General features: G+C 42.6%; 1 protein-coding gene across 3 annotated transcripts in view; it reads left to right on the forward strand.

The window, feature by feature from the left end:
• Positions 1-17,529, forward strand: part of Drosha (drosha ribonuclease III) — a 115,864-nt gene that overhangs the window by 43,637 nt on the left and 54,698 nt on the right. For all 3 annotated transcript variants that reach the window (XM_036206998.1, XM_036206999.1, XM_036207001.1), the window contains 3 exons: positions 529-610; positions 1,540-1,614; positions 13,775-13,944. In XM_036206998.1, coding sequence (XP_036062891.1) covers positions 529-610; positions 1,540-1,614; positions 13,775-13,944 — 327 coding nt within the window. The remainder of the gene's footprint in view (positions 1-528; positions 611-1,539; positions 1,615-13,774; positions 13,945-17,529) is intronic.

The following is a 17,529-nucleotide window of genomic DNA, read 5'->3' on the forward strand; positions in this document are numbered from 1 at the left end:
CTCGTTTGCAGGAGGAGGTTTGGTAGACCTCTGCAGTTTTCCTCAGCCCTTTTATTTGCCTCTATTAACACTTCAAAAATTTTGGTACAAGAATTGGTAAAATTTGGTAGCTTGGCAACAGTGATCCTGGGTTGTGGGGTACGGTGGGATGGGAGTGGAGGACAAGCTAGTTAGCTTTGCAGGTGTGTGAGTAGCCTGAGTTCACATGAAGCTCCCAGGAGATTCTTGTACATTTTACAGTTAGATTAGAAGACCATGATAGAAGTAAGAGTTTAAGTTTCAGGTATTTTATTTGTACACGAAAAAGAGCTGAGCTGACATTTTGTAGCAATCCTAATGACATTATAGTCTACCTCATTTCTCTTTGAAGTCGGCAAGCCATTTTAGGACAGTGGCCAAGCTGGGTAGGGAATGCTTTTAGTGTATAGTTTCAACAAACCCTTTGAGATGCTTGCCTAGGACAAGTTAAAACTTCAGTTAATACATACTTGCAGATCTGTAGTAATTTAATTTTGACTTATTTTTCAGAATTTTTGTGTCAAAGGACTTGAACTGTTTTCACTGTTCCTATTCAGAGATATTTTGGAATTATATGACTGGAATCTTAAAGGTAAATAATAAGGCTTTAAAAAAAGCAATTCTTCTAAGATGTAGGTCACAGTGTGTATAAAAGCTTACATGAAATGGTGGAGGCATAGTTGACTTTTTTTACTTTGTAAACCCTTAAGTTAAAGCATGACATCTATAGGCATACTTGCAGTCATCCCACAGGAAGACGCGGTTATGGATCTTGCTTCATGTAGTTTATCAGTGCCTGTTTGCCAAGAAGATGGTACCAGTTCTTACTAATACAACTACCTTATGTGTATTAGAGGGAGAAGATCTCAGTGGTTAATATTTTAAATACAGTGACTGTTACTGTAATAAACTTGTAAGATAGCAGTTTATTAAACTAGAGAACCAATTGCTCACTAAAACATACATGCATGTGCAGACTAAAGATCTGCAGGTGTCTGTGTTCCAGAAAATGTTGAAATTTACTTATTTTTAAAGTGTATTGAAGGAAGACTTTTTGAAGCTAGTTTTTCAATGAAATGAATGAGCAGCTTTTAAAACCAAGTACACAGATAAATGGTTTGCTAAACCAATAGCATGGTTTAGTTCTTCTAGTGTACTGACTAAACACTGAAGGAATTAGCATACATGCACGTGTGATATAGTACTGTAGTTCAGTTATAGCAAAGGTGTTGGTGTTTTTTGATTGAAGAAGTGCTCTTCTGTGTGCACTGGCTCCTTGGCTTGCTTTCTCCCCGTGAGCTGCTGGAGACCCTCATTGCGGTTCTCACTAGACGCCATGGCAGCGGCTGCTGATGGATTGAGCTGTTGAGGCAGGGTGTGTGGGGGGGTGGCACTTTTTATGTCCCTGCTTCTGGTGGTGGTTTTTTGTGGCCCCCATAAATCTTGGGAATTAAGTTGCAGCATTGGCTCTCCAAGGCCATTTGATTTCTTTCTTCTTTTCTTTCTCCTTGCTTGCTTTAGGTCCTTTGTTTGAAGACAGTCCTCCCTGCTGCCCAAGATTTCATTTCATGCCACGTTTTGTACGATTTCTTCCAGGTAAATCTTTCAGCTTGTCAGTGACCTGGTGTGACTGTGTCTGAAAATAAGCCTGCCATTCGCCTTTCAGTCCTTAGGGACAGCTTTTCCATGTTGGATGCTGTTAATTATCTACTTCTCAGGTTGAACTAGGAAATGTAAAACTTTACATGCTGATTGATACCTTTCATAATTTATCACACTCCTAGGTTTGGTGAGCAATAGGTGAATTGATTTATACCCTTTGAAAATGTACTTAGTAAAATGTCATGGAAGTTAAAATAATAGAAAGATACATATTGCTTAATTCTGTGTATGGTCCATTGGGAAACTATTAGTGAAAATTTTAATTTATAATATATAGCTATGTTAAAATGACTGCAGTAGTAGTTATATTAAGGTGGTAGGATTTAGGTGATTATTTTCTATTTTGATAGATAAGTTTAAATTATTTCACAATGAAAATAAATATATAATTGTTCTCCCTTTAAATTAAAATATGTAAGTTAATGAATAATTTAGTTTGTAAAGTAATGTTTGTTTTCTGATTTTTTCAAGAATATATGTAAGATATGGCAATATTTAGTACTGTTAATGATCAGGTCTTTAATGAACTCCTTTGGAAGCCTTACTTGCCATCTTTGTCTTGGAGTCTTCTGCCCTCCATCTCGATCTCTGATCTGATCTTTACCTGCTCTGTTCAGTGCTGAGCAGTCTTGCAAAGCTTTGCTACCAGCTGAGTGACCGTCTCCTGCCATTCTTCCGGGGCTGTGTAATGTTTCCTTTTTCTACTCTGACACTGCTTCAGCGCAGCCCCTGAGTCCTTGAGTAAAACCTTGAACCAGGCCAACACTGAATGGATTTGTTCCTGGAACCCGAGCTCCAGTATTTCACCTTCGGGCGCCATCTTTTGTATTCCCGTATCGTCTCGTTTTAGCTGACTCTACCCCTTCTCGTGTGCATAGCCACATTTCTTTGCCTTCTTTACTAAGTTCTCTCACTTGGAGGATCTTTCTGTCCCTCTGGTCCTTGTGCTTTTCCCACTGGCTGTGTCATCCTTCCAGCCCACCCGCCTTTTCTATTATGTGCACCACTCGGGAATGGGGGGGGGGGAGAGACACACACACACACACACACACACACACAGCGGCTGCCTCCCTGTCTGCAGCTGAGCTAGAGAGCTGGTCTCAGTGTAGCTCTCCTCCTGGTTCTCCGTGTCGCTTGGGGAAATCCAGCTCTGCACTCATGCTTTGTGCCTGCCTCTCGTTCTGAGGTGGCTTGGCTGGCCTTCCCCATGCGCTGGAACCTGGCCGATGCCGGCTTCCTCCAGTGGATCTAGTCTGTTTCACCCCAAGTTCTGCCGGAGTGTCCGCTGCCCTCCTCCCAGTCCAGTCCGCTGTGACGTCAAGGCCAACCCCCTGCAGAAGATGCAGTTCTGCCCTCTTCCAGAGGTGGGGTCTGGGCTCCTGGTGCCGTCCTTCTTTTTGGCTTCTTTGGTTCCTCCTTAGTTGCTTTTATTTGTCTGCTGGCTCCCTGGAGAGTTTGAGGAAAGGAGACTCTTTACAAGGCCATCACACTGGCTTATTTTTATGTTAGGAGAGCATCACTTTTATTATTTGTACTATTATCGTTACTGTTGATTTCGTTTAGGAAATGCATTCAGAAGCTGCTTTTCCTTGCTATTTCTGGTTTCATTTCAAGTGAATGGATCTTTGATTTCATAATGGAGCTTCCGCAGCAAGCGTCTTAGAAAATAGTGTTAGTGAGACATTGTGGAAAAGCCTGTCCTTTCTGTCCCTCTCTGCCTCTCAGCATTTTATCACCAAACAAATCTATAAGAAAGTAGGCAGTCTTAAAGCTGTCATAGAGAAAAATCTTACTTTATGGGATTTCAAGTGTACAGAATGCTTCTCATAACTGTAGGATAACATTGACGCTGGCATAAATGAGAAGGTCTATTGCTTTATTTTAAAACAGGATTTGGTTTTGTATTAGACTTGCCCCTGAAAATGCACAGATTTTGAAAACCTTGAAGGCCACAGAACAAAGCCCACTATATACAATTCCTCTTGGACTGGATGGCACATGGTTGATTTGTTTTTCACAATATGACTTCATTAAGGATCATTTTAAGAAGGGAATTGAAAGCCACATTTGATATATATTTCCATATGTTTCTATGTATGAGGTCTTTTCTTATATAGTCACATTAGTCTTACATCCTATTTTTAAATAATTCATTGAGCAGATGGGTATTTTTTAAGGAGTTTGTTCTTTAGTGCCAGATTTCTTATCAAAGGAAGCACAGCAGTTATGTTACTGTGGAAAAGACGCTGTTACTCTTTAACATCAGGCCCAGGCAGGCTCTTCTCTCCTCTTTCCTTCCTACATCATTTCCTCCCTTTGTAAAAAACATTCAACCAGTTGCTCCTTTGAGGCCAAGAATAAACACTTTCCCTGCTCCCCGCCCCAGTGCTGGTGGTGCAGGAGTGTGTCACCATGTCTCCCCCAGTGCTGACGGTGTGTCACCATGTCTCCCCCAGTGCTGACGGTGTGTCACCATGTTTCTCCCAGTGCTGACGGTGCAGGAGTGTGCCCCCATGTCTCCCCCAGTGCTGATGGTGCAGGAGTGTGTCACCATGTCTCTCCCAGTGCTGACGGTGCAGGAGTGTGTCCCCATGTCTCTCCCAGTGCTGACGGTGCAGGAGTGTGCCCCCATGTCTCCCCCAGTGCTGACGGTGTGTCACCATGTTTCTCCCAGTGCTGACGGTGCAGGAGTGTGCCCCCATGTCTCCCCCAGTGCTGGTGGTGCAGGAGTGTGCCCCCATGTCTCTCCCAGTGCTGACAGTGCAGGAGTGTGTCCCCATGTCTCCCCCAGTGCTGACGGTGCAGGAGTGTGCCCCCATGTCTCTCCCAGTGCTGACGGTGCAGGAGTGTGTCACCATGTCTCCCCCAGTGCTGGTGGTGCAGGAGTGTGCCACCATGTCCAATTCATCTGCTTTTTGCATTATCAGTGATAATGTGATTCTCAGCACCTATCAGGGACTCCTTAAATACTTGCCTGCTGATCTTAGTGTGTCATAATAGCACACTATTTATTTTTATTTTATCTGTATGTGTGAGTGCCTGCATGTAGGTATGTGCACTATGTGAGTACATAGTGCCCACAGAGGACGCGAGAGGACATTAAATCTATTGGAAATGGAGTTACAGATAGTGGGAGCCATTATGTGGGTGCTGGGACGTGAACCCAGACCCTCCCTCTGCAAAAGCAGCCAGTGCTCTTCAGCCCTCAGCCATCTTTCTGCCCGACGGCCCTGACTTGAATGCTGATGTTCTAGTCATTCATGAAGGTGCTTTTCAGACATTTATTATCGCCTCTACCCTGCTTTCCTGGTTTTTCCTCTTTAAATGGTTTTAAAAGGCATTCTTGCTATGCAGCCCAGGTTTTCTCATGACTCACTTCATAGCCCAGGCTAGCCCTAAACTCATTTTTCCCTTATGCTTCAAAGCCTGTTAAGTGTTAGAATTATGAGCATGTATCACCGAGCCTGGTTTTTGCCTTTCCTTTTTCTCCAGCCATGTTCTAACTGTGCCCAGCCCTGCTTAGCTTCCAAGCCACGTCAGATGGGATATGCTCAGGGTGATATGTCTTTAGACTGTAGCTCATTGTTCTAAAGTAAAGCTTTAATCAAACTGTGGCAAAATAATGACAGATGCAGACATCCTAAGGATAGAACTCAGTGATTTTTTTTTTTTTTTTTTTGAGCTGAGGACTGAACCCAGGGCCTTGCGCTTGCTAGGCAAGCCCTCTACCACTGAGCTAAATCCCCAACCCCATCAGCAAATTTTTATGAAGTAAATGCGACTGTTTTCAGTACCCAGATCAAGACTACAGGTGTCTGAGAATTCACTCTGGACCGACATGGAGTCAAAGGGAAGGTCTCAGGAGTTGGCTCTCTCCTGCAGCTTGTGGAAACTGGGAGCACACGGGTCTTCAAGCTGTTGTCAAGTGCCTCTGGCTGCCGAGCATCTCACAGGCCCCTTTTGTTTCTGTTGAAACAGTCTTCTCTCACTGTAGCACAGGCTGGCACAGAACTCACTGTGCAGGCTGGTCTTGAACCTCCGTTAGTCCTGCCTCAGTTTCTTGCGTGCTGGGATTACAGGCCCAGGCCACCTGGCCTGTCTGGGTGAGCTGCTGTTAACTAACACACTCTCCATGGATTGCTTTTTATAATCTGCGTGGTGCTTCGTGATGAGCAGAAACTCCTAAGCTTAGTGCTATGCTCTGGCTTACATTTTTTTCTCATTGCTATAGCTTTTTGTATCTTGTTGTTCACACTTACCTATTCTAATGTCATCATGATTTTCTGCCATGCCTTCTTCTTGTTAAATTTATGTTCTGTCTTGTTTTTTTAAAGAATTGGTATGAAGTGTAGGCCCAAACTCTTCATCTTCAATATAGACATCAATTACTGCATGTCATTTACTAAAGACATTCTTCACAAATTGAGCTGTTTTTGTTGTCTGTTCTTAATCAGGATGCCTTGGTTAGTGTACACAAACAATACAAGAGGAAAAAAAAAAAAACGAAGGTTGAGCACACATTTCTGTTTTAATCTGCATGAGGCATGCTATACTTTGCTCTTCAAATGAGATTGTATTGAGCATGCTACATAACTTGCCCTTTTCACTCCAAAATACCTCAGACATTTTTCTGTGGAAATGTTTTGTGTCATTTTTAATACTGACGAAGAGAATTTTGTATTACTGATGGCTGTGACTTTTCTGATGATTGTTTAGGTGATGAATAGTTGAAGGGTTTCCTGTTTTACCCATTCCATAGAATACTTCAGCAGAAGTCCTGTGCATTTGTCCATTTGCATTCTGTGTTTCTAAAGATAGAATTCTAGAAATAAGATTGCTTTGTTAATAGAGCACACACACTTTAAATAAGAAAAAGTGGCCAGATTACCTCTTGAAAAAGTACATGCCACTTTATACCTCTGGCCAAGAATTTTGGTGAAGTATTAAGTATTCTTTTGAAAAGGTTATTTGCTTACTGAATATTACTGTCTATTCTCTACAGTTTTGTCCATCTAAGACACAAAACATAATGCCATTGTTAGTGTGTACATGTTTCTTAAATTCTGAGGACTAGATAGGTTTTTTTGTTGCTCTTGTTGTTATTTCAAGACAGGTTTTCTCTGTGTAGCTTTGGTGTCTGTCCTGAATCTTGCTCTGTAGACCAGGCTGGCCTCGAACTCACAGAGATCCGCCTGGCTCTGCCTCCCCCAAGTGCTAGAATTAAAGGTATGTGCCATCATTGCCTGGCTCGGTTTTTTTTCTATATTTCAAGTCTTTTTATTCTTTTATTTATACTTTTGTAAAACATGTTTTCATTTACTACTTAAAAAAAAAATGGAAACATGATCTCACTGTTGCTCTGGCTGGCTTGGAACTCATGTAGACCAGGCTGGCCTTGAACTCACAACAGCTCCACTTGTGTTTGCTTCCCTAGTGTTAGGATTAAAGGATTAAAGGGATTAAAGACACCTGGATTGCAGTCTATTAATACCAATGTATTATAATACTAAATTGAATGATAAAGTGTTATCAGTCATCATAATTTTGGTCCATTTTTCTGATTTGAAGACATCTGTCTCTGTTGCCTCATGCATATGTACAAACCCCTGCTTGTTAGTGTAAACTAGGCATTGTTCAGTGTGTGCACGTTTGCCAGAAACCAAGTTGTAGAGTAGCTCCTGTATTCAGACTTTAGGAATCTTTTTCCATTTGTTCTCTTGTATCCTGCTCTTCCCTCTGGTGGTAAATTAACAGGGAGGAACTAGACGCAGGTGAAGATTTCCTTCTGACCATAGCTGACGGGAACAGGAAGGAAGTAACTTTAAGGAGAGTTTGTGCACTCCCTACATCTTCACTGGAGTGAGCTGGGAAATCCTGAGTCCACTTTTTCAGATCGACTGGCTAGCAAATTGATTTTTGCAAACTGCCCCATCTGGAACAATAGTTGTCAGGTATGGCTGGCTGGAGGCCAGGAGGATGAGAGGGCCTAAAAACATTTCTAGGAAGTTAGTGTTTGCTATAGCATCTTTAAATTTTTTTTATTGCTATTTTATTTTAAAATTTTAATGTGTATGAGTGTTTTCCCTGCATGTATGTGCACCAGCATACATACCTGATGGCCTTGGAGGCCAGATGAGTACATTGTATCCTCTTGATTTGGAGTTATGTGCATATGGGTGCTGGGATCTCAACTCAGGTCCTCTAAAATAGCAACAAGTGCCCTTAACTTCTAAGCCACCTCTAGCTCCTAATATAACTTTACATTTTGAAATTAAAAATACTTGTTATGAATACCAACTTTAGAAAATAAAATCATTCCAAATCATCTTGGTAGGAATATGTGGAAGATGTAGTCATAGAGTTAATCTTAGTGTAAAGAAAGGGGCAAGTATTTTTATATTTCTTTGAATTGAGTGTTTGTTATATCATTGATAAATGCTTGTTCAAGCAGCCATATATTTAACACAGATTCCCTAACAAATTGTCCCCCTCTTCCAAATAACCAAGCAGTATAACTGGAGGGAGTTGGGTCTCTGAGAAACAGTTTATGAAGTCTGTCAGTTCATTAATGACTGTCCAGATTCATTCCCTGAAACACAAACTCTGGTTCTTCCCGAATAATGAGCCGTTGTCATGGTTCCAGCCCCAGAGCTGGCAGAATTCCTGCTAACCTTAGCTTACCCACTCTCATTTCTCATTTGTATCATGTCCTATTTATCCTAGCCAACGAGATAAAAATTACTTTGTTTCCTTCAGTGACATAATTCCATAAATCCCCAACATAAACATGTAGCAAAACAGACAAACCCAAAGAGCCAATTCATTAGCATTGGTAAATTCATGGCAGTGTGAGAGCAAGTGGCCATATGATGAATCTGTTTCCGAAAGTATTCCACAAAGATTTATTACGGTGTCGCTTTGCTGGGCAGGGTGTGAGGGCTACAGCTTGTACTCTGTGGGCTGGTACAGGACTCTTACGCCTTGTCTACCTCTTCTGATTTTTCCATGTGGATTGCATCCAGAGTCTCAGTCCCCTTCCTGGGTAAACCTTTCACCTCAGCCTGTCTGTCCTGAATTTCTGCGTTTTTCCACAGTTGTAAATAACTATCTTTTTGAAGCTGCCATGTGAATTATTCAATAGATTTTTAGCATGGATTTATTTTCTCTTCTAGCAGCAGCTTTGCACCTGATAAGTATTTGCATGTTTAATTATGTCCAGTTTCTGTGCTGCTGGAAAAGCAGGCTTGCTCCCAACCCCAACTGGAGCCTGGGTAGTTGGTGTCTTCCTAAGTGTTTATAAGCCTTGTCTTTTAGCTTGCAGATATTCCTGTCCTAAATTGGGCAGTACCCACACCAGGTGTTCAGTAGAATCTGAGACTTTAAGCGACAGTTGGTTTGTAGACTTGAGTATTTTCCTCTGCAAGTAGTCTTTGAGCTTTTTACTTTAAATGAGATACTTCACATCCATTTCACTGCATATGAAGTGCGTGGAGTCAGCCAGGCATAACTGCACCCAGAGAGCTCCTCTTGCTGTTTCTAGCTGTATCTGTTGATATTTGCTCTTTCCCCACACACCCTCCTCTCCCATGAAAACATGGAGACTTTTCCAGATCCTCAGGTGGACAACATTCCGCTCCTTACCTGTAACCCACAGTTCTTCTGGATAAACTCAGCGCACTTCTTCCTTTGGTTCTTGGTGAATCGACAGTCACTGCTTGAGTTATCCAGGTCTCCTTCCTTCCTGCTGTTCTGTATGTAGACATGCAGAGCATTGTCACATTCGCCTTACAGTGTCCCTTGTCTGCCTGTTCCCCTCGGTCTCCTCCTAAGACGAGAGATTAGCATGTCATCATTGTTTCCTGATGCAGTCAAAACTAAAAAGGAAGACAGAAGCGTTCTCTGTCTCTGTCACTCTCTCTGAGACAGGGTCTTGCTCTGTAGCCCAGGGTAGAACCTAACAGAGTAGCTCAGGCTGGCCTCAAACTTGCAGTGATCCTCCTGCCTCTGCCTCTGAAGAACTGGATTACAGGAATGTAGCATCTTTGTCTACTTTGTCTGTGAATGTAGACAGACTTTGCTTTCTCACCACTTTTAACCAGTTCAAAGACGCATTCCTGGCGGGGAGATGCCGAGGATGAGAGAAGTGGCAGGGGAGGCAGGTCTTGTCTTCTACAGGAGCATGGCGTTGTGATCATGCCCACCCCAAACAGAATCCCCAAGTCTGAGGTCCTTATTCACCTGTTTGACTGAATCACCTTTCTATGGATGGACCCATCTTTTTTTTTCTTTTCTTGGTTTGTCGAGACAGGATTTCTCTGTAGCTTTGGAGCCTATCCTTAAACTCACTCTGTAGACCAGGTTGGCCTTGAACTCACAGAGATCCGCCTGTCTTTGCCTCTTAAGTGCTGGGATTATAGGCGTGTGCCATCACCGCCTGGCAGACTCATCTCTTAATACCCTCTTCCTATTGGGGATGAAGATTTTGTATACCCTCTTTCTATTGGGGATGAAGATTTTGTTTTAATCGTTAACTTGACATGGTCTGGAAGTCACCTGGGAAGAAGTCTTAATGAGGAATTGTCTAGATTAGGTTGCCTATGGACATGTCTGTGGTGGGTTATCTTGATCATGTTTGTTGATATGGTAAGTCCCAGCCTAAAAATGGGCTCTGCCAGTTGCTAGGTTTGGGTCCTGGACTGTATAAAAGAGAAAGTGAGCTGAGCATATACATACAGGCATGGTTGCATTCATTTCTGCCTACTCTTTGTTTTTAATTGCATAGATTTATTTATTGAGAGGAAACTTCTTTTTTAATAATTATTTTAGATTTATTTATTTTATGTATATGGGTGCTGTATCTGTATGTACACCTGCCAGAAGAGGGCATCAGATCTCATTACAGATGATTGTGAGCCACCATGTGGGTGCTGGGAATTGAACTCAGGACCTCTGGAAGAGCTGCCAGTGCTCTTAACCACTGAGTTCTCTCTCCAGTCCCCATTTCTGCCTACTCTTAACTGTTGATGTGATGTGACTAGCTGTTTCAACTTCCTACAGCTTTGACTTACCCCAAATCAAGTGCCGTGTCCAGAATTGTAAGCTAAAATAAACCCTTTCTCCCCCTTTAAAAAAAAAGTTGCCTTAAAAAAATAATGTTTATGTATTTGCATGTGTTTTATGTCCAAGCACACTTGAGGACACAAACACATACACAGGTGTGTTGTGGCATGCATGTAGAGGTCAGAGGACACCTATTGGGATCTGCTTCCTTCCTGCCCCCACGTGGGTCTCAGGAGTCAAACTCTGGTCAGGCTTAGTGGCAGGTACCTTTACCCACCGAGCCATGTTGCTAGTCCCCCTAGGTTGTTTTTTTTAATCACAATAGACATAAAACCAGGACAGATGTCAACATACTGATTTTGAGGGACACACCTCACCTTTCCATTTGTAACTCCATGGGAGTTTGCTAATCAAAAGTGAATGCTAGCTTTAAGATAGATGTCTTCTAAAATAAGGTGTAAAAGTATCACCACTGTGAACAGTCATCGTGAGTCAGATAGAATACACCTTTGGGTAGCTTGTATTTAGATACGTTTTTAAGAGGCTCATGGTCTTTGATGAAGATAATTTGTTTCCAGAATGTTATTTCGTTTAGGACTTTAGTCATCAATCATTAACTTAGGTACTTCTTGAGAGCGTAAGGCTTGTGGATTTTGTTTGGAGTGGGCATAAGTGCAACATGGGACCACTCGCAGAATGTGGCACCTAATACCGGAAAACATCCTCCAGTTGCAAAATAAAACACTGAGCTCATAGTGAGCGCTGTGAAGCTCTTCGATCATTGCTGTCCTGCTGCCCTCTGACCCTCTCCTGCCTGATTATTGTGTCCTCCACACCGGCCTTGCAGTTCCTGGAGCATACCCATCTCACTTCATCTTTGGACTTTTGCCGATTCTTCTACTGAGATACTCTGCCCATTGTGATGGTCAGTTTTAATTGTCCACTTTACACAGTCTAGAGTTACCTAGACAAAGTGACTCCATGAGGGATTGCGTCCATTAGGTTGGCCTGTGGGCACGTCTGTGCGTGATTGTCTTGTTTCTGTTAATTCGTGTGGAAAAACCTGACCTAAGAGTTGGCGGCGCCCTTCCTGAGTCCTGGACTGTGTAGAAAGGAGGAAGCTGAGCACCAGCATGCGTGCCGATTGTTCTGCGACTCTTGACTGTGGCTCTGGTGTGACTAGCTGGTCTAAGTTCCTGCAGCTGTGATTTGCCCAGAATGAACTGTAACCTGCGGAGCTATGAGCTAAAGGCAACCCCTTCTCCCCTAAGTTACGGTTGTCCAGGTATTTATTTTACCACAGCGACAGGAAAGGACATTAGGATGCTGCGTAGCTGCATGGTGGGTGGTGGTAGCTGCATGGTGGGTGGTGGTAGCTGCATGGTGGGTGGGCTCTTCTTTAAAGTTTTTGTTTTTGGATTTGTTTCAGTGCTGAGGGTAAACCTAGAGCCTTACCTGTGCCCGGGAAGACCTCTACCACTGAGCGTATCTTCTTCAGTCCTCCTAGTGTGTTTGTGTGTGTGTGTGTGTGTGTGTGTGTGTATATGTGTGAGTGTGTTTACCATGTGCTGCTGTGTAGCACAGGCTGGCCTTAAACTCACAGTCTTCTTGCCTTAGCCTCCTGAGTACTGAGATTACAGGCATGTGCTATCATGCCTGTCTCCTTGATGATCCTCTCTTTCCTTTCGCAGGCAGATTCTCCTTCAGTAGCTCATCTTGTCCTGACCTATTATATAGCTGCTTTTAAATGTCTGTTCCTTTCCACTGGAGTGTAAGCTTTAGGGGGAGGTACAGGACTTAGCTGTCTGGATAACCGATGATGTTCCCAAGATCTCTAGAACGGTGCCTGCCAGCGACAGGTGTTGAGTAAATGCCAGCTGTGTGAATATTCATGAGGAGGAATGGGTGCCGACACATGTCCGTGGTGGCAGTGTTCAGGTCAGAGCAACACCTGAGGTAGGGGTTTTGATCTTGATTCTTTCAAGTGCCTTGGCCCATCAAGGTTCTTAGCCAACCCCAACTGTGCAGTCTTTATCCCCTTGTGTTTCCTACCCACCACATTCCTAGGTGCCAATAATTCCTCTGACCCAAGCAGGGTTTTCTTGCTCCTTTTGTCCACTCAGTGTTTGGCTTGATCCTCACTTATAACATAGTTCATGTTTGGGGGGTGGGTACTAATTGTCGTCTCAGGAATAATCTTCAAAGTCCCCAGGAAGGCTTTTGTCCTTTTGGGTGGAGGTAGGCAAAGAAAAGTAGTACAAGATGTGCTACCCATGTCAGTTATGAAGCTAAATCCGAAGAGGAGGCAGAAGCCTGCAGCCCCCATCTTGGGGCCCACTCAAGCTGCGTGTCTTTCACTTGTAAAGTACAGATTGCCCTTTCCTGAGCTGCTTTAATGACGTCTTTTGTTGCTTTCCACCCTCTGTTCTTGTAAACCTCCGACAGTTGGTATTTTATCCTTGCACTAACTCCATAATGGTCTTCTATAATATTAGTACAGGCTCTTCAGCTCCATTCATCATGGCAGGTGCAGCACATTAGCACCCTCAAATTAGATCATAATGCAACAATATCTTATTGAAAACATCTATAAATATCTCATAAAGCTTAGAATTTCCCTAAGACAGTAACATCGCTTCTGAAAAGCTTTCATCTGTTACCCTACAAAGAATGATAAACTATTTAGACATAACATGATTCTGTTTATTACAAACTGTGGTTTCTTATGCTAGGTTACTTTAAATTTATTTAGGCAAACACCTCTTTTGGTATTCATACCTCACCAACAAAGCCCTTATCATTTCTAATGTGGTTGTTCCCGTTTTAGTGAATGAGATGGTTTATGAGCACTGTTCATCGGTGAGACACATGGTGTTCGCATTATTTGGCACCTGGCTGAACAGTGTAAATTTTCAAGTACTTTTTTACATGTGCTCTTCTATAGCCCTTGTCTTGTTTTACCTTAGTGAGTTGAGGATTTGCTGTTAATTGAGCAGCTTTCTCCCTCTCCCGCCCCCTGTGTTTCTCACCCAAGATGGAGGCAAAGAAGTGCTGTCCATGCACCAGATTCTTCTATACCTGCTACGGTGTAGCAAAGCTTTGGTACCCGAGGAGGAGATTGCCAATATGCTCCAGTGGGAGGAGCTTGAGTGGCAGAAATACGCAGAAGAGTGCAAAGGCATGATCGTGACCAACCCCGGGACGGTAAGTTCTGGTGCTCGCGCAGCATCCTTGTTTGGATGCTCCACACAAACAGCAGGAGCATGGAGCGGGTTCTGAGTACCGTGGTTTCTTGTGCTCTGGGTCATTTTCTTTAAGTGTTTAGTAAATAAGAAAAATACTAGAATTTGGCTTATTTACTGAGTTCATCTGACTAGTATGTTTATTCTGCCTGAAGGTGTGTACTTCAATGTACATTTCAAAGACCTTCAATGTACATTTCAAATTCCCCCCCAGGAGAATTATATGAGAATACTCATTCCTTCATACTGCTCATACTAGCTTAAAAACAAAAAACCTTTGCCAGTTTGGTAGTGGGGGATATTTAGTATTTTGCCTAGTTTTATATTTATTTTAGTTTCTAGTGAAAATTCACATTTTAAATGCTTATTGCCAATTCATCTTTTTAAAAAATAAATTCCCTGTTAATACCCATTATTTGATTTGTATTTTCTGGTACTTACCTTTCACTACTGCTCATTCGTGGTAAAGATACTACTTTTTTTCATGAGTGCCTCACTGTAGCTTTCCAGGCTGGCCTGGAACAGTGCACTGCATAGCTTCTGCAGTTTGGGGGCTTCTTCCTGCTGTTTCAGCCCCCTGAGTGCTGAGCTCAGTCCTACTTCAGCCTCCTGAGTACTGAGCTCAGTCCTACTTCAGCCCCAAGTGCTGAGCTCAGTCCTACTTCGGCCCCAAGTGCTGAGCTCAGTCCTACTTCAGCCTCCTGAGTACTGAGCTCAGTCCTACTTCAGCCCTGAGTGCTGAGCTCAGTCCTACTTCAGCCCTGAGTGCTGAGCTCAGTCCTACTTCAGCCCTAAGTGCTGAGCTCAGTCCTACTTCAGCCTCCTGAGTACTGAGCTCAGTCCTACTGTAGCCCCGAGTGCTGAGCTCAGTCCTACTTCAGCCCCGAGTGCTGAGCTCAGTCCTACTTCAGCCTCCTGAGTACTGAGCTCAGTCCTACTGCAGCCCCGAATGCTGAGCTCAGTCCTACTGCAGCCTCCTGAGTACTGAGCTTAGTCCTACTTCAGCCTCCCGAGTGCTGAGCTCAGTCCTACTTCAGCCTCCTGAGTACTGAGCTCAGTCCTACTTCAGCCCCGAGTGCTGAGCTCAGTCCTACTTCAGCCTCCCGAGTGCTGAGCTCAGTCCTACTTCAGCCTCCTGAGTACTGAGCTCAGTCCTACTTCAGCCCCGAGTGCTGAGCTCAGTCCTACTTCAGCCTCCCGAGTGCTGAGCTCAGTCCTACTGCAGCCCCGAGTGCTAGACAAAGGTTTGAACTACCACACCAGGCTTCCAATGTTAATTTATAAATAAAAATTAGAAAATAAATAGCTCTTATATAAAACATGGCATTGTTTAGTATTACATCAAATGATTTTTCCTTTGTTTCCTAAAACAATTATATGTTGGCATTTTATCAGGATCAATTTTTGCAGAAATGGAGAATTAAAATATATCCATGTAGGAGCTGAGGAGATGGCTCAGTCAGTGAAGTGTGTGTGTGTGTGTGTGTGTGTGTGTGTGTGTGTGTGTGTGTGTGTGTATGAGTGTGTGTGAGCACACGTGCACACACCCATCCATTTACCAGGTATGATGATGTATGTAGTCTCAACTGGGAGATTGAGGGAGGTGGATTGTGAGTTCAGACTAGCCTGGGCTACATAGTAAGTTTATGGCCACCCAGCGCTGCATAGTGAGACCTTGTCTCAGGAAACAAAACAAAAACTCATAGAAAGAGACAGTGAATTGTTTAGACAAAGCTTTTTTGTTGTTTTTGTGATTAATGTATATCCTTGAGATGGTGAAAGCCTTGTCTTGGTAGCTAGTAAAAGAAACCAGACTAGTCAAGTAAAAGGCTTATATTGGAAAATACTCAGCAGTAGATTAGGAAAGGAAATGTAGCTGCTTGGCTTAGGGACATGATGGTGAAGTCAGTTATTTCTCACCATTTATGCAAAGATAGTTTATTGTCATAGAAGCAGCTTTTCATTACGTACTTTACAGAAGGAAGCGTGTTACTCACAGGACAAAGTAGGCACCACACTGCATTTCATCCTGGACAGTACCCATTTTGAAGGATTGCCTAGTGACAAGGACATTGGGGAATTGATTAAGTTTTTCAAGCCATTATGGTCACATTAAATACTTTCTTGCTGCAGACTTAAAATAATTAATGTTCTTCCCTGACACTTTTGCCTCTGCATGTGAACACTTTGGTCATTAGTGGAAAATGCTTTAAATTCTTACAGAGAGATGGGATGATAGATTTGTAGGCTGTAGCCAAAGTCTTGAATTGACTCCCTCCCCCAACCCACTATCCTCATAATTTAGAAGTTATTTTTAATTTTTAAAAACTATTTTTTGGTAGTTATGAGCCAAGACTGGTTGGTCTTAGGCTCCTGATTCTGTTTCCACTTCCCAGTGCTGGGGTTCTATGCCTCTGTATCATATATGGCGTCTGAGGATACATTAGTTTTTTGGGTTTTTTTTTGTTTTTTTGAATGATATCGTGTTATGTTGCTCAGGTCAGTCTTGAATGATTAGGCTCAAGTGATCTTCCTACCTCAGCCCCTTGAGTAGCTTCAAGTGTAGGGACACACTACATCTGTAGGGATCCTATGTATTAGTAGCATGATACATGAATAACTCATGAGCATTCTTTGTACAGCTTTTATAAAAGCACAACATGGCACTTTATGCCCAAACAAAACTTGGCTTGTTTCTACTGTTAATGTGCGTTCATGTAATTTTACGTTTAGGTTACCTGTGGTCAAAAATCATCTCATTTTGGATATTTGAGAACAAAGACCATTTTCTCAAGCTCATAGTGAGATTTTTATTTTTAAGTGATGTACATTGTTTTTGAAATTTGACATTATTTTTTAACAATGTGAATGAATTTCTACCAATCTGTTCTTTGTCATCTGGTTGTATTCGTCAGCTGGCTGGGCAGGCTGGGAACCTACAGGTAGGAAGCACCTTGTCCTACCTCCTCTTCCAGGGGAATCCAGGACCTTCTGACCTCAGGGTACCAGGCATGCACATGGTACACATACATGCATATGTGTGAAGCACTCATATGTAAAGTAAATCAGTCTTAGAGAGAGAAAGCCAGCTGTCTGTTGAATGTCTATAGCTTTCAGAGTGTGGACGTAAGGAGGATAAATGTACACTGAAAGCTAGTGGAGAATTTAAATAGAGGCATCTGCCCTGAATAACAGTGTGTTAGTCATTTGACTACGATTTTACAACACACTAAGCCTGAACATTTCCTGTGATGCTGAACGCTTCCCCTGAGCCCGGAAGAAGTTAAGTGAAAGTTCTGTCTGCCCAGGCATCCTTTTAAAAGTTTAATTCTTAAAGGTTTCTGTGTAGATTACAAAAAAAAAAAAAAAAAAAAAAAAAGATAAAATCACTGCTCATTATGCCAAATGGCAAAGACTTTCAGGGATGACATTCCAGGTTTTATAGAGTAGTGTTTTTACATGGTATAGTTGCTATGCCGTCTTCTGTTTGGAGAGGAAGGTTTCCTAGAAAGACAATCCAATTAATTCCTTTCCTACTTGGGTTAAA

The sequence above is a fragment of the Onychomys torridus genome, chromosome 15, assembly GCF_903995425.1.
Source record: "Onychomys torridus chromosome 15, mOncTor1.1, whole genome shotgun sequence".
NCBI lineage: Eukaryota > Metazoa > Chordata > Mammalia > Rodentia > Cricetidae > Onychomys > Onychomys torridus.